At 46.9% G+C, this 22,408-nt stretch overlaps 1 protein-coding gene across 3 annotated transcripts in view; it reads right to left on the bottom strand.

The window, feature by feature from the left end:
• The window catches only part of Nlg-4 (neuroligin 4), a 207,424-nt gene that overhangs the window by 96,253 nt on the left and 88,763 nt on the right, over positions 1 to 22,408 (bottom strand). For all 3 annotated transcript variants that reach the window (XM_076907144.1, XM_076907147.1, XM_076907146.1), the window contains exons 4-6: positions 5,561 to 5,914; positions 1,611 to 1,920; positions 940 to 1,147 (exon numbers count right to left, since the gene is read on the bottom strand). In XM_076907144.1, coding sequence (XP_076763259.1) covers positions 940 to 1,147; positions 1,611 to 1,920; positions 5,561 to 5,914 — 872 coding nt within the window. The remainder of the gene's footprint in view (positions 1 to 939; positions 1,148 to 1,610; positions 1,921 to 5,560; positions 5,915 to 22,408) is intronic.

The following is a 22,408-nucleotide window of genomic DNA, read 5'->3' as shown; positions in this document are numbered from 1 at the left end:
TCTCTCTCTTTCGTTCTCTTTACCGCAGCGTGTCCAACTCGAGGAAACACGAGCATTTTCATCGTTTTCATCAAAATCATAACTTTTCCGACCAATTCGGAAACACTTTCGCGGCGATATCAACGTCCAACGAAATATTATCCCTCTTTTTTTAATAACGCTTTATTCTTTCATATCGCAACGCTCGAAAGGCAAAACGACGATAGAAATATAAATATTAATAAAGAGATTCAACGCGAAAATCGATTCGATTCACAACCTCCATTTATTCTATTCTATTTTTCCTTTTTTTTTTGTCAGCGAACAGAAACAGAATGAAAAATAGTTGAAATATCGCGACTGCAAAACCCTACGGTTTCCTGGGGTGAATTCGACTCTCGCGCCCCTCGTCACTCGGTACCAAAATGGCCGGCCAATTAACGGCCAGTTCGCAGTTAGATAACGCTTTACGATTATGGATAATTAGACGCATATGCGCGATATATATTTTTAGACAGGGGATGGCCGCCGGTTTCGCCAGGAATATGCGACGAATTATTCCCAGAGAGCATTATGAAAACGCGCGCGGAACGGTCGCGAATAATCTTCGGAATCGTTGGCTTATCGAAATTTATGAAAAACGTACCAGCCGTTGGGCCACTGTGCGAACGCTCGTTCGCGTGCGAGCAACGTTTACGACGACTTTTTAATGGCCCCCTTCCGCCGTTACTCTTTCTCTGATCATAATTTCACCGCAGCACGTGTTCATTATGTGATTACAGTCGATGAATTTACCAGATAACAGTCGAGTGCTGTGTGATTAGTTGAAGAGAAAAATACGCTTAAGTACTCGACGATTATTAATTTCGTGTAAAGAGGAACGATTTTTATGAAAACACCGAACGGACGTGACGATTATTAACAACGACTGATTTTAATCTGTGATACGTGTACACTCACCGTGTAGAATATTTCTGTCAGGTGATAGACGTACGCGTTCCTCACGTATGTCCTGATGATCCTGTCTCTCCTCTCGCCCTCGAATCCCTGTTGCACATCCTTCTCAGCGAATTTCCACAGCGCCTCGCTGGTCGTCACGCCGAACAGCAAATCGTACTTGTTGTTACTCGTGATGGGAGCACCGTGTTCAGCTTTTTTTGGCAGTGGACTAAAATGAGACGAATTTCGAATGCTTAGTAATTTCTTTTCTTAATCCACATTTTGCTTAGAAAATAAGTGATACAGTTAACTTCTGTTCAACAACCGTTCACGCTTTTTGACAGGTGAAAAAATCGCACGCTTAAACGAAACACTAACACTAGACCCAGCTCGTCTATCATTCGCGTTGGTGTTTATAAAAAATTATAGCTGTTACAATTCCTAGGGAACAATATGGTAATGAACCTCGCGGAACGAACTCGGGTCATTTACAATCCGTTAATGAACCGCACTAATGTCCACGGTGGATCTGGTTCTGCATCTGCTTTACATCTAACGAGGAGAGAGCCTTGATAAAGTTCTCAGACGCGAAAGAATACGCGAATTTCGCTCTACGAACATCGATCTTCTTATTCGCCAACCTTTCGTTATTGCCTGAATTCGTGTTCGAAACGGAGATCTGCGATTCTTACCCGAATCCTTGGAACTCTGGGCCCATGTACGACAGCAGGTCTTTCTGGAAGTCCGGCTTGATGACGACACCGTCGACGCTGGGTCCAAAGGCGCTCAGAAACGTCGGGGGTTGGATGTCGACCTGCATCAACTCCTCCAGGCTTCGTTCCCGGAGACAGTCGACGATCAACTCGTTGTCTTTCAGCAGATCGTCGGGGATTGAGCAATTGACAGTCTTGGCTAGCTTCAACGCGTAGGAAACGGGATCCTCGACCACTGCCCACGACGACAGGGCGCTGCCCGATAATAGAATGGCCCTTTTGAACAAACCTGGTGACAGAAAGCGTTGGTTAAACGTGTTTCACAAAGTGTTCGTTCACTTAATCGAAGTTCAATATTAACTGTCGAGCAGCTGATTCTATGAGAGATATAAAAAGATAAAAGCAATGTATTTTGACGGGGATTTGGATTAAAATAAAGAAAGATTTATTTGGTTTTAGTGAAACGCGCTCTACATCTCCATGAACCTCCTCTGTCGAGCTTCTACTCGAAACCGATTGTTGTGTGCGATCGTACGCCTCGTTCGAAACATCGTTATCTAATTTTCTAGAAATCTAGTCTCGAGGACATGTACATAAACGATCGTCGATTCACGGTATCGCGTCTTCCACGTTTCTTTTGCGATGGTACACAGTTGTAGTAAACAGAACTGGCTTGTTTGTTATTCTCATAGTGCTTACACGAAACTTTCAATAGAAACACACTCTGTTTTCTTTTCCAGATAGCATTTTCGTTTGGGAGATATTGAAAATAATTGAAGAGACGCCGTTTCCCTGCGTCGATCGCGGGATACATTAAATGAGTTTCTCTTAACAATCATCGTTATAAAAGAGAGTTTGGGCGAGCGCGGGTAGTTTCAAAGAGAAGCTCGTTTCCGTTTTACCTCTCGCCAAGGAAACAAGGGCGCCTCCCACGGCGAGTACACGGTGGCCTATTCCTATCTATTAAAGAAAGAACCGAAGTAGCTCGAATTTAACGAGCTCTCGAAATTTTAGGTTAGTACTTTCGAATCTTAATTGAGAGGCCTCTTACGCTAGGCTTCGAATCTCTCTGATTGCTGTTTTAGATTTTACATCCCTCGGTTCGATTTATCTTATTTCTTTTTTTAGAAAACTCGCGTATTCGTTACATGATTCCATCGGTACGAGGAACAAAGTACGAGTCTCGCGACTCGTAATAACATTTTCGTCCCGAGAAAGTTTAGTGGAAAGTTTCCAAGCCGTTGTTCGCCTGTCTTTGCAAAGTCCGCCAGAGAAAGAAGCCTCTGGTAGGGGTAGAAAATTAATTAGTTTCTGTACGACTCGACGGATGTTTTCGCAGCTGCGATGAGTATGCATGAAGTGTACAGTTTCATGTAAGGAACGCGGGAACTTAGACGTGGATTCTATGAAATTAATTAATCGCCTCGTTGGAATTACTGTTATCACTCGCAGGCGACGATGCGTAGAGCGTCAGTATCGGATGGTTATTTTTTTCACAGTAGAACTACATGAATGGCGGAGTCACGCAGGAAACGTGCCGGGGCCAGAACAAACCGGAAGGAAATTACATCAGAATGAACGGTATCGAAGGAATAACAAGCGCACCGGATGCTCTATCCGACGATTGTCACGTAGCGAGGATAATCGAGCAACAGTTTCGTTCTCGTCCTGGTTTCGAGAATGAGAAACTTTCGAAATTTTCAAAGAGAATGCATTGTTGACGAGGTGGATCGTTGTATCTGTTGGTAACGAGATCGACCAATCGTTGTTACCCAGTAAACGCCACCGCGTCTGAACCCGTGTCCCTCTAATAATTCTTGAAAAATTCGACCAACACCAGGCGAGAAAAATCCGAACCTTGTTCAGTTTCTTGGATCCACTCTGGAAAAGCTCCAAGATATTCGACGGGAGAGAATTCTCTCGTTAAAATGTCCCATCCATCGTACCGCCCGTCGCTTTAAATGCAATCTAAGCAACGGCGGGGGAACGTGATCGGACAACGTTAAACCTTAAAAGCTACAAACGCTCGGGGGGCCACGTCGGTCGAACGATCCAATCGGAGGAACAAAGCTGGTTCGTTAACTTCTAAAGCTGTTGCCTCAATTAATACGTCTTCCGATGGCTCCCCCGCCGCCGTCGTGGCCGACGATTTATCAAGACAGATTTATACCAGCAATTTCCAACGAGCTGTGCGAGTTCGCGAGGGTTTGTACCACGGCTAGCCGCATCGACGTGAACGTCGGGGCAATATCGGTCCAGGAATCGACGGGGTTAAGCGAGAAATTCCAGACTGACGGGCTGACACGCGCGATGGACGGACAAGAAACGAGGGAAAAGAACGGACGGAAGAAACAGAGGGTCAAGCAGCGAACGCTTCGCGGGCTCATAAACGCGGCGAGTATTTTCCAATGGCGCGCGTACACCAACGTTTCTTCGCGGCCATCGTCAGAAAAGAGGAACGATATTTCACGCGCATAATATCGCGAGATCTCTCCTTCTCTGGTATTCCACTGTTCTGGCTGTTACACATTATCCATCACGGCCATTTCTCGTTTCATCGCCGGATGAAGAAGAGCACGAAGGGGCGCGAAAGAAGTCCCGCGAAAACTTTGCTTTCTCCACGGTGACCGGAATCCGCCCCGCGCCCGCCCTTTTTTCGAATGCATTTTAACCCACCTTTCATCTCTTTCTCGAATAAGCGTGCTTCAAAGAATATGATGGATCTTTGGCCCCCTCCCTTTGATGATTTCCTACTCCCTTTACGCTACTTTTACCTCTTTGTTTACTCGCTTTTACCGCTTATTATACTTTTTACTCTCCTTCCCGTCGCCGAGGTATTTTGAAAACCTTCAAAGGAGCGAAATTGGATGCTGTGAAACTGCTTTTGTTAGAGTAACTGTATTTTTCAGTGTCATTTTTCATTTCAAAGATTGTTTCTTTAGGGACAATACTGGAAATTAAATTAAAAGAGGATTATAGCGCCGAGAGAAACGTCAGAGAGACGAGCGCTAAGAATTTTGTATCTTTTTGAAAAATGTTTTTCTGAATGTAAAGAGGAACAATGGAATTTATGTCTGGAGTGCAGAGAGTAGTGCAAGCCTGTTAATAATCAGACAACCGTCTCTTTCTACGCAAAATTAGAATTGTTCGTAAAATAATACCGACATTGTTCGCTACTTTCCCGTATAATGCGTCGAGAGCCTCGAACGAGCATTCCGTGCAATCGATTTTTGAAGTCGCGTCTCGACACACATAAGCTCGTTTCCTTTCGAATTCTCTCGAGAGTCTCGTTAGCGCTTCGTTTCACGATCGGGGAAATCACCAAGAAGTATTGGATTTCACTATTGGAGAGGAAGAGACCCGAGGACCCGCCTAGCGTTTCATTACTAATGGTATAACGATTTTTCTGCGTTCGCTCGCCACGCTCGATAACGGTATCGCGGCTCGATCGTTAAACAACGACGCACGAATAAATTCACGAACACGATACAACGGACACGAGCGTAACTCAATACGACCACGCGGTTGGAAGAACCGCGAGAGAGGAGTTGAAAATAACCTCACGCCTTTAATAACATCCAGATTTTTATCATATTACGTACGAACTTCCGGAAGTTCTTCGATTCCTCGAGATTGCTCGAACGAACCTCAAACTCGAGAATATGAGAGGCGGACGAGAGACGAAATGAAAGGTTTCCCAGGTGAGTTCCGGTTCTATTGATCTTTGAACTTCTGAGAGATTCTTCAGAATTTATTTCGCGAGTTATACGAACTCATCGTTTCGACAGATCCTGAGAATTCCAGAGCGTTAAGAGCGATCGATGCAATTTCATATTTCCGGAGGGATCCATGTGTAATAGAAACAGCCGTGGGTGGTTCTATAAGAACGAGAACGAGCATATTCTCGAGGAAAAGAGATCGATACTCACCACGCACGACCGTTGGGCTGATGGCGAGAAAATGAACGCAAGCGGCACCAGTCCCCTGGCCCATCAGCGTCACATTGTTGGGATCGCCGCCAAACAGGGCGATGTGCTCTTTGACCCACTGTAGCGCCGCGATCTGATCCATCAGCCCGTAGTTCGCAACCCTCGCCTTGGTCTGGGGCGCCACGTTGGCGTTCAGGAAGCCGAGCACACCCAGCCGGTAGTTCATCGTCACGATCACTTGGTCGGTGTAGCTGGCCAGCACGCTGCCGTCGTACGGATTTCCGCTACCCCAGTCGTAACTTTCCCCGTGGATGTACAGCAACACCGGATGCCTCCTGCCGCTATCCGCCATGCCTGCGCAAAGAACGGTAACCACTCAGAAACTTTATTCTCGGCTGGAGCGAGGCTAAGTAAATGAAGGAAGCGTACAGACAGAGAATGCAACCTGCAAACTGAGTCACAGATGAGAACGCGCTAAGCGAATCTGTATTGAATCTAGATTGAATCTCGACTCAAATCTGTCGATTTAATTAACATATCCATTGATACAAACTGCATTATAATTCTTCTCTTACTGTCTTGTTTCACTGAAACTTCTCTTCTATTGCATCTATTTTGATAATTAACCATTTAACTCCTGAGATAAAAATATATCTGATTTTAAATTAATGTTCGTTGTTAAGAAATAAATATATTCCACGTGTTACCAAGAAATTTCAGCCTATTCTTTCTTACTTCCAATACACGGTAGCACACCGTCGAACCCGATAACTGTCGACGAGGGTGGCTTGTCTATAATATTAGCACTCCTGCCCCGACGTTCGGCAAACAAACGTCGAAGGGAAACGTCCCAGACGCCTGTGCGAACTCTCTCCTTTCGTTCAAGGTCCGTCGCAGTCTTTGTTCCCCTTATCGTCGTCTCGTCTGGTTGGCGGGCGGAGGACGCGCGACGAACAGCGGAGGGAATCGGCAGGGGGTTGGAAACGGGCGCGGGAGGACGATGGCATTGTTCCCGCCGAAGTCTGTCAACGATTTACGGTCGCGGGAGCGAGGCGAGATAGGTGCGCGACGCCCAGGGAGAATTAACCTTGCGACAGTGAACGTTGGCCATGATGGAACATTCCACCGGATATGACGGCCCCGCTAATGCTTCTTCCGCCATTGTCGCGTGCTCCTCCGTGGCGCTGGGTCGCGCTCGAGCCATCGTCGACCGCGACATGTGTCGATTCCTGCGTGGAACGCGACCAGCGTAATGGAATGTAGCGAGAGAATGCAACGATCAGCTTTTTATTTCAGTCTCGATGCTTTTGGGGTGGAAACAAGGAATTTCTCGATTCTGTTACCGCGGTGCGAGAGTTATTGTTGAACGAGCTAACTGCACGCGACGAATTTCTATACAATTACCAATGTACGAGATGTTTGCGATGAAAATATTATTAATATACATTCTTACGCAAACGAACATGATTGTTGACGAACGCGATGTGTTTAGTCACGGTAAATTGATACGAAGTGTGTTGACAGTGGCACGAGTCAATTATAAAGTCGACTCTCCGGTACGTTTGATTACGTACAAGCGTAGCTACTTGATAGTTACACTGGCCCATTCATCCGACGATATATCCCGGCTATTTGTCCAACGATGACGGCACTGTAGCTTTGTACATCTATTAACAAATTGGCAATTGCCGTTCATCAACGGGAGAGCCACCGCATCGAATCAGCGGTAATTCCATTAAGAATTCGAATCGAGTTCGATCGATTTTCACCGAGCTTGGGAAGCTCGAGTGAAAAGAATTTGAGTAGCTTGCTTCGTTTTTATCGTGGAACGACGACCGCCATCCGAGCGACAATGGCAACGTTCACGAGAAACGGCCAAGGAAGGAGAGCGAAAGAAAGCGGCACGTGAACGACCCTCGTCGAAACAAAGACCGATGTTGACCGTATGTCTGGCGCTATTGAAAAGTTGCAGCCGGGGCTGACGAGAAGCCTGTAGCCCTGGCGATACCAGGGAAGGGTAGCTGGCAAAGGGGATTCAAGCCTTGGTCTCTTCGCGTCTCACGCTTCAGAGAATATGAAGTCTAGGGCAGTTCGACGTTCTCCAGGTTTGAATAACCTCGTGGATAACCTCGATTTAAACTCGAACGACGTTACATTCGTATATTTTCATTATCGTTTCGTTTCCACCTTGTTATCTTTTCTATGTTCCCACGTAATTTGGCTAATTTACCGAATCGTCGGCAGTGCACAGTTTTAAGGTACCTCGAGCGCGAGTAGTCGACCTTTGTCGAATGAAACTGCCACCGTCGAATGAATTCCCGTCGCCGAAAATGGAGAGCGATTTCCATTTCGCACTCCTATTTTTAATTTCGCCCAGCATCCGGGACGGAAGTTGTAAATTCGCAAGGACCTTGTTTTCCATTCGCGTTGGACGAAAGCCAGTTATTAAATTGGGTAGATACTGCTGGAAGGAACGGCACTCGTTTCACCTGGCAGAGGTCAGCTCTCGATTTGAGCAACGTTTAATAAATTGATATTAACGGAACAAAGGAAGTAATTGTTCAATTCACAGCGCAGTGGCATTCCTTTTCAAATTGGTTCGTTTCAAACAAATTCTTCGTCGGCATTTTTCGCCACTTCCCACCTATTCGTGGATGAGAAAAAAGTGATCAAACAGAGGCAAAATAATAAGAGACGCTCTCAACCTCCCTTCGTACTGGAGCACACGTGAAAATGTGGACCCAATGATCTCCCATTTTCCTTCTCGCGTTTTCTGTTTTCGTTCCGTTCGCCTCTGACCGTTCTCGCGCGAAGCTGATTCGTGTCGTAGTCCTCTGTCGAATTCCGCCGCTTAATAGCACAGAGCGAGCCGACGAACCAGGTCGCAATCCCCGCAGGTGCTATCTCAAAGGGAATGACGCACGGTTTAGTCGCGAATGTTCGCGATGTACGCGCGAGCTGCGTCGAAAAAGCGGTGCACGCGGGTACATTGTGTTGCGGGCAGCGCAATAATGCGGTGGTCGGCGTTCAAGCCCTCACCCCCTCGTAGTCCAGTTCCGCGTTCTCTGTACCAGCGAAATTAAATTGCTGGCTACGTTTAAGTAGGGGCGCCCCCCCTTCGGCTGCCTTGCACGCGAACCTGGTTACCCGCCCTCCGCCCTGCGAGAGGGTCCCAGTGACTGGTGGGAATATGGCACAGGTCGGGGGTGAGTCTGGCAAGGGTTTATCGCGGTCTTGCCCGCGGAACGCCTTCAGGGTTGTATGTAAGTAAAATAGAACGACGAAGTGAATGTGCAATGAGAATTTGAGGTAGAGTAACTGTTGCTTACCGTAGTTTGGGTTAATTGCTTGGTACAGTTTGTGTGATAATTGTGTCTGAAGTACTTCCGTGGAATTAGTTGCCGCCGTACGTATACTTTACTCGGGTCTATGCTCTAGAAAATATCCTCTGAATTTGATTAAAATTCAACTGCCAAGCTATTAGGAAACTGATGGTTTTTTTTAAACTCTCTCGCCTGATCGTGTATTCAAACTCGACTGAAACTTAATATTTAGAGAATCGTTAAGAATGTTCAGGGTTGTTGATTTATCTCTTCTGACTATATATGGATAGATCTACTTAAACTTTAACGGTGAAATGAAAAGCAACGCACGATCCTCGGTAGAAACACGCAGAGGTTTTTAACGAACACAACAATACCAAAAAACAGTGCCACCTCCTTCCAGCGATATTTACTCCCGTTTTATCTCCCGTTATTTACGGTCTGCAGCGTCGGCCAGTTTCATTTACGGCAGATTTTCGTTCTATCATTTTCTCATCGCGCTCGTACAAACTCTTTAACTCGCTCTCGAGAAACTTCTTCTCTTTCGCTAACTACGTTCATCCCCCGCCCTCCGTCCTATCCGCCATCGCGTACGTCCGCCTGCTTCTGAAATTATCCGGGGATCCTAATCAAGTAAGTACTCCATCGCGAGAAGCCAAAGTTGGCAAGCAGCGTTTAGCCGGGGCTCCTTCACGCATTTTTCACACGAACATCGAGCGTATTGGCGCGTCCTGTGTACATTTCCATCGACCTGTGCGTTCCAACTTGCTCCTCAATTTCAACTTTCGTCTGCTGTCGGAATAATATTAACCTTTCGCGAGTTCTCGCAATTTCTGCGAATATTGACCACCTCGTTTCTTTCAGTCGACGTATCTGTCAAGTGTACGAAGCAACGAGCACAGAAATCGCACAGAGATCACAAAAAGTATCAGTTCTCAGTTCAATGATCAGCTTGGTAACTTTTATCATCGAATACGTATTCTATCAGATTACGAGAGACTGTACGAAGACCATCAGAAGTCTTCAAGTGGCACAATCTTCTCGTACCACCATTTCGTACGAATAATCTTCGATTAGAAACAGTTCGTCCGTTCATGACCATTTTTTACACGTTCATCCATCTCCGTTACGTAGACCCGCGGAAGTTCGACGTCCTGTCGAGGCGAAAAGTTCGAGACTACCACCGCGCTGTCGGCAGATCCGGGCTATTGGTAACGATTACTCGATGGGTTTGTAAGGGGCGAAGAAAAAAGGAAGCAGCGGGGTGGGGAAGGATGGGGAGGACGCAGCGAGAACCTGGCTTTCGTAACTGGCCTTTGTCGTCCACTGGCGAAAGACAAATAACTCGCCTTTCATCTCGCCACCTACGGAACCGCAAAAAGCCATCACGAGTTTCGCTCCATTCCGGCCGCCGGACGTCCTTTGGATCTCGTTCTTTCTCCGTGAAAGTTCGAAAACTGGGACGAGTTAAAAGCAGTTTTCACGGGCCGCCCAGACAGAGAGGTAGCCGCGTGCGAGGCTTCGAAAATATGTCCAGCTGCCTTTGAACGACACACGCTCTGTTCGAGTGGGTTCGTCTTACCCGGGTTATCCCGTTCGATGCTCTCGACGGTTTCCTTCGACGAGGCTCGCCCTCTGCCTTTTGTTCCATCGCTGTTGGAGGCTTTGTGAAATGGTATTCACCTTTGACGATGCTTTCTTTGCCGCGGTTCCAGGCACGCGCCGCTGCTCGTTAGATCAGAGAGGAGCGAGTAAACGAAGAAACAAGTAGAAAGATTGTACTGTGGCGGACGAGTACGATTTTGGACTCGCAGACCACGCGTTACCACTGTCTGCGCGTCAGAATGGGAACGACGCGGTGTTACGATTTCGAGAGAACTCTCGAAATCAGAATCACATTTCGCCCAGTCGAAGACGTACACCCCTTCTTCAGTTTCACCAAGTTTCAGCAGCGTCTGCTTCGAATTTGGAAGCAGAGCTCCAACTCGTACTATCAGCACGGTCCATTAGTTTCAATTTTCCGAACGTTCATCCGTCTCAATTACACGAGCGCCTAATCGAAAGCACCACTTACTACCCTTTCACGCGGGGGCGAAGGAACCGGTGACTTTTCTACGGACAATTAACTTATCCAGGCCGTCGACACTTGCTTCGCAGTTAAACTCTTTAAACTCCAAACATGGACGAGGTGTCCCCCTCGTTAGGGAACGCGAGCTCCTGCCTCCATTCAGCGGACAAACTGCGTGGAACGAGGCCCGCGGGGGGCCTTTCGTAGCTCGAAAGAAATATTCCCCCGGTCGTAAAGAAATTCGCTAACTGAAGTAGCTCGACAGCTGCCGAGAGGGTGGTCCAGGTACGTCCAGTCGCGCTTCCGGTCCAACGGACTCCATCAAAAGCGGCCAGGTCTCTTCTTCGCCTCGCCTTCCACCCCCTCCGTTCACAGAGCCCGTCTTCTTCGGCCTGGTCGCGGGCAAGTAGCGTTGCATATTTGATGAGACGTTTCACGGCATCCTTTCAGCCGGCAAGTTCGCCCGGTATTAGCATAGTAAACATGGATTTACGTTATGTCTATGCATTCGCGCAGGGATCAGGGGAACTTAGGCGTATACTCGCGCCACGACTTTCGCAAACTACTCCTTGGCACGTACACGGACCGACCTCGATTGTCACCGGCTAGATTCCGCCCCCTTTCTTCCGTTTCGCTAGCTTTGGCTGGATTCCTTTCTTTCGCCACGGCGTCGCGTTCTCCGGAATCGGTTGGCTCGTCGTGATTCCGTCTGCTATTTGTTACGTTTTTTCTACTCGTCCCATTCGAGCAGAGGAACTCGCGGGAACTTAACAATGTCCAGTGAACAATGCGCGAGGCTAATACTGTAAACTGTTCCGATGCAATGCGCTCTGTCGCGATTGATTTGCTGCATCCGAATTGGATGTTATTAATATTCTGGACAATGTAACAGGGCGCATCAATAATTATGCGATGTTTGGTAACATATCGGTTCCACAGCGTACGCGGTGCTGCAGTCGAATATTTCATTCTACTTTTAATATAAACGCGTAACGTCATGACTAGATTTAACAGCGATCGATGGGACTCAGGGAACCTCGAAATTCTATTAAACCGATACTCAAGCGATAAATAATTCCAGCGAGTTCCCGTGAAATCACCGAGCCCGCTAAAAATACATGAATCATTTTTATTCAGACCCCAGCAATTAATTCAAACACGGCAATATCGCTATTGTGAAAGGCCAGCAAAAAGCAGCTTGTCCACAATAATAGATCAATTTCCATTTCGCGTGTGCGTACGCGTACACGTAAAGTGGTCCACGTGAAACGCTTTGCGAAACGAAAGTGTATCGACGTCAAGAACCCGTGGATACGAATATATTTATACGTTGCACCATCGAAACGATCCAGAATTACTCGCACGCTACTCGCAGTAATACTCTGGAAATTAATCTGTTTCGCAAACGTGGATACGCGTACACTCGCGCATACGTGTCTGTAAATGGAACAACGATCGCACGCGGTGGCAATCGCTCGAGACACCGTCTCCACAGTGTCTTTATCCCGAATTGGATGCTGGCCCAAATCGATGCGCTCGCGCTACGTCTGTCTCGGTTCCGTCTGAATTCCCTCGCCACGGTTCCCGTCTGTTGCCCAGGGAGCTGTGTGCACGCGAACTTACACGCACTTACACGCGAGACGCGAGCGATGACAAAATTAATCTGTTTTCGGTGGAACGGCGATTTGCTCGGAGACGACGGTGCGCAGGGTGGCGGTGGGTCGCGGTTGAATCGAGTTAATACGGAATCGTCGTCGCCAGCTCGCGATGAAGGTGGATTCACGGTGTTTGCCGGATTATTGAGTCGAGAGGAACGGCTGTTTGAGCACTTTGACGTGTTTCATTGTGTCTGGGTTAGTTTAACGTTCTGTGAATTAGGAGTTCGTAGAATCTGCGATAGGCTTTGTACGGCTGTTCAATTGGGCTGCGTGCAGCTACGCGAATCGAATTAATAGACGAATGAATTTTTTAAGATTCGAGCTTGGATCGAATCTATCTACGCGCACAATTGGCAATCTTTCTTTGTGTTTCGTGGGATCATTCGAGACTGTTTGGATGTACGAAGCTCGTTCGTTTCGCGTAATTTACCCTCGCCAGTGTTTTTTATCGACCCCGCTGAAACATTCTCGATACTGGCAGATATTTCAAGGGGCGCGAGGCAAAAGCGTGTTCTAAACGATCAGTTTTTGATACAGGACCGAGCATGTGGTTCGCCGAAGGGGTGAAACTTGGCAAGCAGGCCGGCAGCAGGCAGAGGGTCTCACTTAATTGAGGTCGCGTAATTTAAGTTAAGCAAGTCGTAAAGCTCGAATCGTAATTGCGTGCATCCGTTATGCACCAACACCCGGGCATATTCGTACGTACGTGTGTAATCGAAAATCGTTTAATGGCAGGAAGCACCGGCCGTTTGCCTTGCTAAATTGTTTCGGCTTCGTCGTGCTTTTTCTTTATTCCCTCTCGCGCGCACACGTGCTCCCCTTTTTTTTTTCCATCCCGCCGCCGACACCAACGGATATTGGAACCGCTCGAAATTTAATTGAAGCTACACCAAATTCACGTTATACTTCTATCCATTTCTGTCCCTTTTTTTCCCTTCTATCTTGTTTTAATCAATAGAAGCGTTGTCTTTCGTGTCCCTCAGAAAGTTCTTCGTTTCTGGCCACTCGCTTAGAGATATATCAAAAGTTTCCATAAGATTAATAAAGTTAGTCGAATTTATAGCTTGACTTTGAACCTGAATTTCTCTTGAAAAACTACTCCAAGTCGCAAGTTTCAAGTTACTTGAATTCAAGATTCGCGAATGGCGTATTAATTGACCTCGCATCGATCCTTTACAACAGGTGCGATTGCAGTGTCGGTACATTGTTCTTCGAACTGTTAAAATTGCGAGTAAAATTGAGAAAATATTTCCCCGAATGTTTGAACAATGTCCATATGATACCCTCGTTTCGAGCGCAATTTATTTCCAAAGCCAGTCGCACAATAGAAATGAACAGTTAACACGGCTCAAAGGCAGCGAACGATCGGTCTATTGATCTATAGGAGGTGCGTTGATCATGCGTCGACGCTGACAAAAAGCTTCGTCGGTTACAACCGCTTTCGATTATTAAATTGCTGGCAGGTATGTACGTAGCGACACGGCGCCGGTTAAAATAGGTGCTCGTGTGGGTAACGACAGCTAGATAACAGGCTTCTAGGCATTATATGGAAATACGGATAACGCGATTAAGAGCTTACCAGGCCCCATGTATCGTCGAGTACAGCTTACGAGTGGCTGCCGGAGAAATCTACCCTCCTCGAGCAGAAAAATGTCGATTTCACCATACGATAGACACGTGCTAGTTTCGCGTTAAGGGAACATCGAAGGACAAGAGGGTTTACTAGATATTTTCTTGGATACGCACAATTTTTTGTATTATTTTAAGTATATCTTGAGTAGCATTCAATTTTATCACTCGAAATTCGAACGATGTCGAACTTGTAGCGACATTCGACAACACTTGCAAAGTTTGTATCAAAAATTCTTATTTCTGTGCTGATGATAGAAATATTAGCTGATAGGATGACGTTCATAAAGCACGAGTGCATCGAAAGACGTGTAATCGCAATGATTGTCGATTATAAACGATCCTTGGCACCGCGAAAGCTTACGGAATTGAGATAATCGTGCACAAGTAAATTCACGTGTTTAGGAAGGCTCATAGCGTTCAATCCCAATCGCATCTCCACGTCGAAGCTCGCACACGTGAGAGATCGCAGCTGGTTACACACAAATCTATCCAACTATTCCGTTGTTTCAAACGCTGCTGTTACCAGAATCCATTCCGCAAACTCTTCCGGAAAACACTCCCTCTGACAATTGTCAATTGCGCCATCCCCCTGCGCTCCGCTGATTGCTCTTCGCCAGCGAGAATCCTACTTTGTTTAGACTGGAATTTTCTTTGAAAATAATTCAATTCTATTCAGTCCATGAAACATGCTTCGAAGTTCTTATTAGATTGCAAACTTCTATCCTTGTAGCACTCGATATATTCGCTGGGTAAAGTAATTTTACAATGGGATTGCAGAACTATGAAAATTCAAAAATCATCCCTTTCGAAATATTCCTAATCAAAGCATAAACTTTATTTTACATCTATTCGTAGACAAAAAGTATCGAAACTCGATTTTCTGCGTAAAGCTGCTGTCTCTGACATTCTCAGATGTTTCTTCGTACTCTTCGCATACTCTCCTACACTCGACTGTGTTTCGCAGCTCCTGAAGGAGTCTTCTCGCGAGAGAAGAAGACACGCTGGAGAAATCATACGAACTAACAGCGCCAAAGATGCAACAAGAATAGATCGCAGAACGCGCGAGCAAAGTTTCGTCAGCTAATATAAACGAAACGGTCGTGCGATAACGGACGCGCGCGATAGACTGGATTTGCAAAGCACGATTCAAGTGCCAAACCTCAGGCTTGACCGGGCTTATGCTCGTGGAACGCCGCAGCTGTCTAAATCCGAATCCGCCTAACCGCCACGCGCGCCTCTCCGCTTGTTAAACGTCCCGGCAGAACGGCCCGTAAGGCGGCCATTGGCTCGAATACGCCGTGCACGCGCAACGTTCAAGCAACTTCGCCCCTGTCTAAGCGAGTTAAGCTTGCCACCCCCTGCTTGATTCGTCGCGTTCCATCTTGGAATCAGTCGACGAGATAGAGAGAGAGAGTGAATCGGTGGGTACACGCGCGAGGATTAAACAGAGTTTCGCTAATGATCTACTTCTCTGTTGAGACACGTTGATGCGGCTGAATGGGTGGTAAAAGTTTCTTTGGCTTTAGTAATGTATAGTTTACTGTCTGTACTTCTATTCCATTAAGCAGCCTTGCAAATGCCTGTAAATAGTGATTGTGAATGTCGAATGGAACGGGGGTGGAATGCTATCCTTGATAAGTATGAATCTTTCTTGTCGCTGGAAGTACGCGAGGGGGTGCTCAATAAGTAACGGCTAGATGAAAGGTTTTCGTCGGAGGACAGGCTGAGCCAAGATAATAGGGGCTTAAGTAATAAGATTCTTTTATGTTCCCGGACTCAGTTACCTTCTTCCTGTCTCCTCTCGATGTCGTTAGACTTTGATACTCAATACGCAGTGATAATTAACTTCAGAGGAAACAGACTGAAGGGAGAGGATAAATAGAGTATCAAGAAAGTTCGTTCAAGGGATGTTAAATATTTAAGTTCCTTGAAACTTACTTTTCTTAAACTACATACATCCAGAAATTTTGCAAACTGATCGAAATCGACAACCTCTCGGTACCATTTCTCGTGCGTAAATGGCGGAGAGGTTCAACAATTTCAGCAAAAGAACACAGATAAGGGGTCCTTCTTATTTTTGTAATAATTGAAGCGAGTTGAACACAAACCACGAGATCGAATGGCAGCTGAAAGTTTCCTTTGCGACCTTTCGTCGAAGCCACGACGCAACAACTGGACAGCAAGCCAAGCGCAGACAGGTTTCATTTCCACGGTGCGAACCATCTGTTACAAGGTTTTTTTCCTCCTCTACTGGGACGAGCGTCCCGATGGGATCGTTAGGCAACAGTCGTAATTCCAGCAGAAGTCCAATTCCATCGGCTTGTTCCATTTTTATGCTCGATTACTCGATAACCGGTAGGAGTATCGACGCGCTCCCTGCAGAGGCTCGCGTGCGGACGCACAGTGGCGACTTCGACCGGCGTAACATCGCGGACGATAACTCGATTAGCCGACTTTCAACACGGCGAAACCGCCTGGCTCGCCACCTCGAGCGTACGACTCGATGGGCGGAGGACAAAACCGTGGCAAAAGGTGTGGATATCGATTCGTCGTCTGGTTGGGGCGGTTTGGGTAAATTTTATTCGCCGAAACCGGCCACGTTTCCTCGCTGTCCCCTGTTACGGACTTTCTATGCACGTTCGACCAGTTACTTTTATGGCTTTCGAGTTTGGTTATTTGCAAGCGGCTCGTGTACACGTTTCCTTTTAATCCAGGCAAAAGTTTCCTGCTGCCTGAAAATTGCATTGTAAACGATATTACGTCTGGGCGAGCCGCATCGCGGTACGTGAATCGTTGCGCGAATTGCGACTATTTTTGGAGTGCCTCCTCGGTAGTAAAATTAGTTTCTGTTAACGTGCTTAGAATTCGGTTTCGTTCGAGTGCAACGATCAACCCTGCGTAGAAGAAGCGAAGTAATTGTTATGTGACATCGTGCGTAGTGATTGTAAGTTGCAATAGCTGAGATATAATTCGTAGAAGAAGGTTGGCAACGAGAATAGGTATTAGCTAACCCCAGAAAGCTCTCTTGGTCGTCGCGTTGTCATCAGACGCGACTAAAGCGGATGAAAAAGGGAGCCCTTAGGGGTGATTTCTACGAGCACAGTGGCGCAAGAAAATGCGCTCGACTACTCGAAAACTCGCTGCGCTTCGACTGTAATTCACTTTGGAACTCCGAGCAATTTCGGTAAATCACCAAGCAACGCCAGCCACCTACGTTTCCGGTCGTACGGCCGGTGAAAGACTTCTTTCTCGATGTTTCTTCTGTGCGTGTTGAAAAAAGGAACGTGCGGTGGGACGGAGGGAAATTTGGGGCGGGACGCGGACGAGGGGCGAGAGAAAGAGCTCGCTAAAGCGCACGACTTTCTTCTCGAGCTTAGAAAACCACCTTGCCGCTGGTTTTATGGGGACCTTAACCTCGTCAAGGTCTTAACTAAAAGCGTCACGTACGGGGGTGGGGCGTGAAGGAAAAATGCAATTCGTGTCCTCCGCCGTTTTCAGCCGCCATAAAGCGAACGTCTTCTTCGTGTTGGCCTTAAAAAACTACTTGGCCACTCGGACTGTTCCATGGCTACCGTGTTACGACAATTCGTTCGTTGCCAGGTTCGTAACCGTCTGCGAGAATTCGCGATAAATCGAACGGAATTCGTTGATTAGCTCGTGGCCTTTAAAGAGCAGAGAGCTGAGCTTGGTGGATGAATAAATAAAACTGGAAACACAGGCTTTCAGGGTTCCTTAAACGTCGCACAATGAATTGGCTTGTACACAGTGGAAGGCTGGTAATTAACTCGGTAATCGACTTTACAAAATCGACCTCGAATTTCACTCGGCTCGCGAACAGCTCCGAGTCGATTATTCCAAAGTCAATTAGTCGAAATCGGAGCAGACGAATAGAATCGACGACTGCTGTTGTATATTAACAAAGCGTCCGACTTCGCGTCGGCTATATTTCAACGTCCTTACAACATCGGAGACCCAGAAGCTGGCATTGTTAACTCTCTAAAATAATTCCTCGTCTAGCTGGTCCACCGACATTTCCGTTTCACTTTTGTCCCGCGTACATGGGTAACGAGACCAATCGAAATCGCGTGACTCTGATTCGAAACTACCCGCGTCTCGATAATTCTGATTTGAAATTCATGGTTAAATCCTGGCGCGCGCGTTCTTTTCAGAGACGCGAAGAGAAGGAAGGATAACGGTGCGCCCGTGGGGGAACAATCGCGATGAAAAAGGAAGGCGAACGGGTCGAAAAGGGGAGAACAACCAGAGTGTTCTTCTCGCAGCCGTTCTCTCGATAGAAAGGGGGACGCGATAAGATAGAGCATTGTCGAGCTTTCAGACGATTCTTTGCTTACAGAGGCTCGGTGGAAGTCTCCTATTAGCTGGCCAGAACGATGCCTCGATTGTTCTTTTCCTGGCTTGTCCTCTCCTCGCGATAAAATGGAATTATAGCAGAAAGATTGCCGAGTGTGACTTCAAACAGAAGCCACTATCTCTCTGTCGGGTTAGACAAGCGAAACCGGTACGTTTTTGTCAGTCTGGGCGATGAGGGATCGCTAGAAAAGCTCGCTTGGTCAACAACAAGCCGCGAGTTCAATGCACCAACTCTCTTGTCGTTTAGATTAGGATAGCAAAGAGAGAAAGAGAGAGAGAGAGAGAGAGAACTGCCTTCCTCCATTGTAACCCAGCGACAGTACTTTTTTTAAATAGAATATCTTCTCCACAAAGGAAAAGTTTACTCCGCGCCGAATCCAGTTTCCAAGTGGAAACTTCGTTTGGACGGCTCGTGTCGAGATATTTTTTATCACAGAGAGCAACGTGCGTGTTCGAAATGGAATCATAAACTGCGAGAGTACCAATTTGCATGTAATTTAGAGGCACATTCAAAGGCGATGTTCTTTCGTACGCCACGGTAGTGTATCGAGCTGTCACGAGGACACGGACGGGCCTCTGTTCGTCGAAAAAAGCCAAGAGGGATGCGAGACAGAAGTTGAAAGCGTCCCTCTGATCCACCCCCCCCCCTGGAACGAGGTAATCGCGATTTAATCCGCAGCGCGTACAAAAGGTTTAATATTTATTATGGAAAGAGCGCGACGACGCCGGATGTGCAAACGCTCGCGAACGGCAAAAATCGTCCGTGGACACAACGGGATCCGATAACGAGCAAATATTAATTAAACTAGCTCCCCTCTGCGTTGGCGCACACGTTCTGCCACCGTCAGGTACCACCCGATCCCATATACTATCTGTCAAAAGTTTCAGTCGCGTCACGGGATTGACGGACTGTTTCGAGTTACGTTCCAATAGAAATATGGATTCTACAGCTGGAATTTTGCGCCTCGATACATCACGAAATAGATCGTTTCGAAGCGGAAAAAAGGGGAACGATAGCTTCGTTAAAGTTTCACAGCGCGACAATTAAAAGTAACGCAGGGAGTATTCCTCAAAGAAACCCGTTTCACCGATTCGACTAATCGCCAGTCAACGAGAAATCGATTACGCGTCGAGGAATAATAGTAGCGCGCGCGCGACACGCCACGAACCACTGCAGTTTACGATCAACAAGTTCGAAACGCGTCCGCTGGAAATAATTCGTTCCACGCTTCCAGTTGCGAACTTTTTCGTGGACGTTGTATGGAACGAGTCTGATCGGAGAAAGGGAACTTCGACAACCGGTTCCAGTCTGTATCGTAATCGATTCGTCCATTGGACCCAAGAATAATTCGACGAGAGCATCGTCGGGAGTTGATTGATCGAGAGAGCTGATAATGGCCGGGAACAAAAGTCGAGTGGAATAATTAAAACGCGCGGATACGACGGAGCCCGTTGATCAGCGGATTTAATGCGAGTCAAAAGCTTTTGATTCGAAGCTAAATCGACCGGCTAGAAAGGGAAGTGTATGCGTCACCGGCCGGGGACTGACGATCGATCGGGACGAGAGTCTCCCGGCTGTTCGACGATGTTGGCTAATTTAAAAAAAAAAAAAAAAAGGAAAAACGGAAGAAACAAAAAGATCGAAAGGCAGTCGAGAGAAAAATAGAACCGGAACGAAACAAAGCCGTCTATTCCTGGTATAAAGAGTGGGAACGTCTCGCAAAATTACACGGGTGACAGTGCTGCGGCCTTTCCCGATTGACGCCGCAAATTCCATCGGCACGCGCCATGGGAAATTGCATTAGCCTGGGCTGGCTTCGTCGCAGCGTCGACGTTGCCGCGTTAATTCAGTTAAAAGTAATTATTGGCACCGTTAAGTAAGAGCCGTGTTAACTTCGCGCCACCCATTTTTCGCGTCCTGCAATTTCTTCGGGAATTCGCTCGAACGTCTCCTCGATCTGAAACGGGACCTAACGGAATTTCGATTTCGAATGATATCGTAAAACTTTCGTCTGGAGACGGTTTCTAATCCCTCGACGGGCGCAACGAACCGTTTCATGAGAAACGTTGCTACGCATTGGTATTCTTATTTCATGGGTTTCGAGAGAGAGAGATCGGGTATACGCGAAGTAGAAGAATGTGGCTGGTTAAACCAGTATACGTCTCGCCCTGGGGGATCGTAAATATATTACTGCGATGATGGGATGCCGCGATCTCTCATTTTATGAGACACATTTGTCTTTGTTTGAAAATTATTGCTTGATTGCGGTGGCAACGTGTAGTGAAAAATTGGAATAACAAATAGCCGTGGAAAAAATAGATTTTCATACGAATGTACGTGGAACTAAATTCAGTTCGAAGTAATATTCATTCATTCGGATACTACTGGTATCGATTCGTCTATATCTTCAGTAGTACAATCCGTAAATGGTCAGACGAACTGAGCAAACTCGCACGAGACTTCAAGAACTATTTAAAAAAGGTCCTGCTCTGAATTCATTCAAAATTCCTAGTTGTTTCGAATGGTAGCATTTAAACTGACCACAAGTGTCGTTCATCGTGCTTTATTTTGAAACAGGCGAGCACTTTAAGCGCACTTGTTTGGTGGTACGTAAAAACAGGAGGAGACAGAAGAGTTTCGTGCGTCGAATGACAAATAAGACGAACACTGTCGATCCACGGAGTGGTGGCGATCGAGGACCGCGAATAAATAGGAGAGACGGGACGAGGCCGCGAATAAAAAGCGGCTCTCGCAATCAAAACAGCCGTGGCGCGAAATGAAATCAGCGAACCGGCCAGCGAATGGAAATCCGCGTCCGGGAAGTTGTGTAAATTGATTACTGAATTATTTATCGAGGCCCCTTTTCTTCCGTTCCCGTGTTCCTCTCCCCTTTCATGTTTTCAAGGGAACCGCGTCGTCCGCGATTGTCCGTTGGCTCTACGCGGTTTCGAATTCCGACGAGGAAACGAGTTCCTTTGCCTCGAGTTCGCGGGACCCCGTAGTTTACGCAGATACGTTGCAGCGCATGCAGAAAACAAAATTTTTCCTGCAACATTCTCTGAATTCTACAGCCGTTTACGTTCGTCTTTGATCCTCGTATGGAAAGTTACGAGCCTGAGCTTTTTACTCCACACGATTCAGAGTAGTCGCGTCCGACAGGCAGAGATCGATCGATCTCTCAGTTCGACTGGTATTGCTCCGATAAATGTACCCGGTTCACGCTGGCGCTGCTAACTGTGTCCTTCGTCTACGCCGCCAGAATTTCCCTAATTGCGACGCCATGGAGCTCGATATCTGATTAACGTGAGCTGTAATACGCCTCGGTAAAACAGTGAAACGCTCGTTAACGAACATTGTTCGGGCCAGGATCCACGCGTCCAGAGTGTAAATAAAACTGTAACAGCCGCGTTTACTCGCGTTGCGCGTCCACCCGTTTCTCTGTCCCGTCGATTTGGATTTTGAAGGATGAGTCGACGAACGATTATTGTCACGTGGAACGAAATAATCTTCTTAATTCCAAAGCCTGAAGCTTCGCGATCGTGGAACGCGTGAGAGGTGATCGCAGTGGGTAGTAGAATTGAGGAAAATCTGCGCGAGATTACGATTAATTACGTCGCTGCGCGTGCACACGCGCGATGGTCCCCGATCGATGTCCGAAATTATGTTGGATTTCACTTAGCTGGAATGCCATTAATTTTCGGGCCATCGGGCATTCATTGCGGCAATTATCCGCGCCTAGAAAAACACGGGAAAAGCGGGACGAGATTTATTCTCGCTCGTTTAAAACTCATCCCT

Source organism: Xylocopa sonorina, chromosome 15 (genome assembly GCF_050948175.1).
Source record: "Xylocopa sonorina isolate GNS202 chromosome 15, iyXylSono1_principal, whole genome shotgun sequence".
In the NCBI taxonomy this organism is placed as follows: Eukaryota; Metazoa; Arthropoda; class Insecta; order Hymenoptera; family Apidae; genus Xylocopa; species Xylocopa sonorina.
The sequence above is the reverse complement of the archived record's forward strand: the minus strand, read 5'-3'. Positions and strand labels throughout refer to the sequence as shown.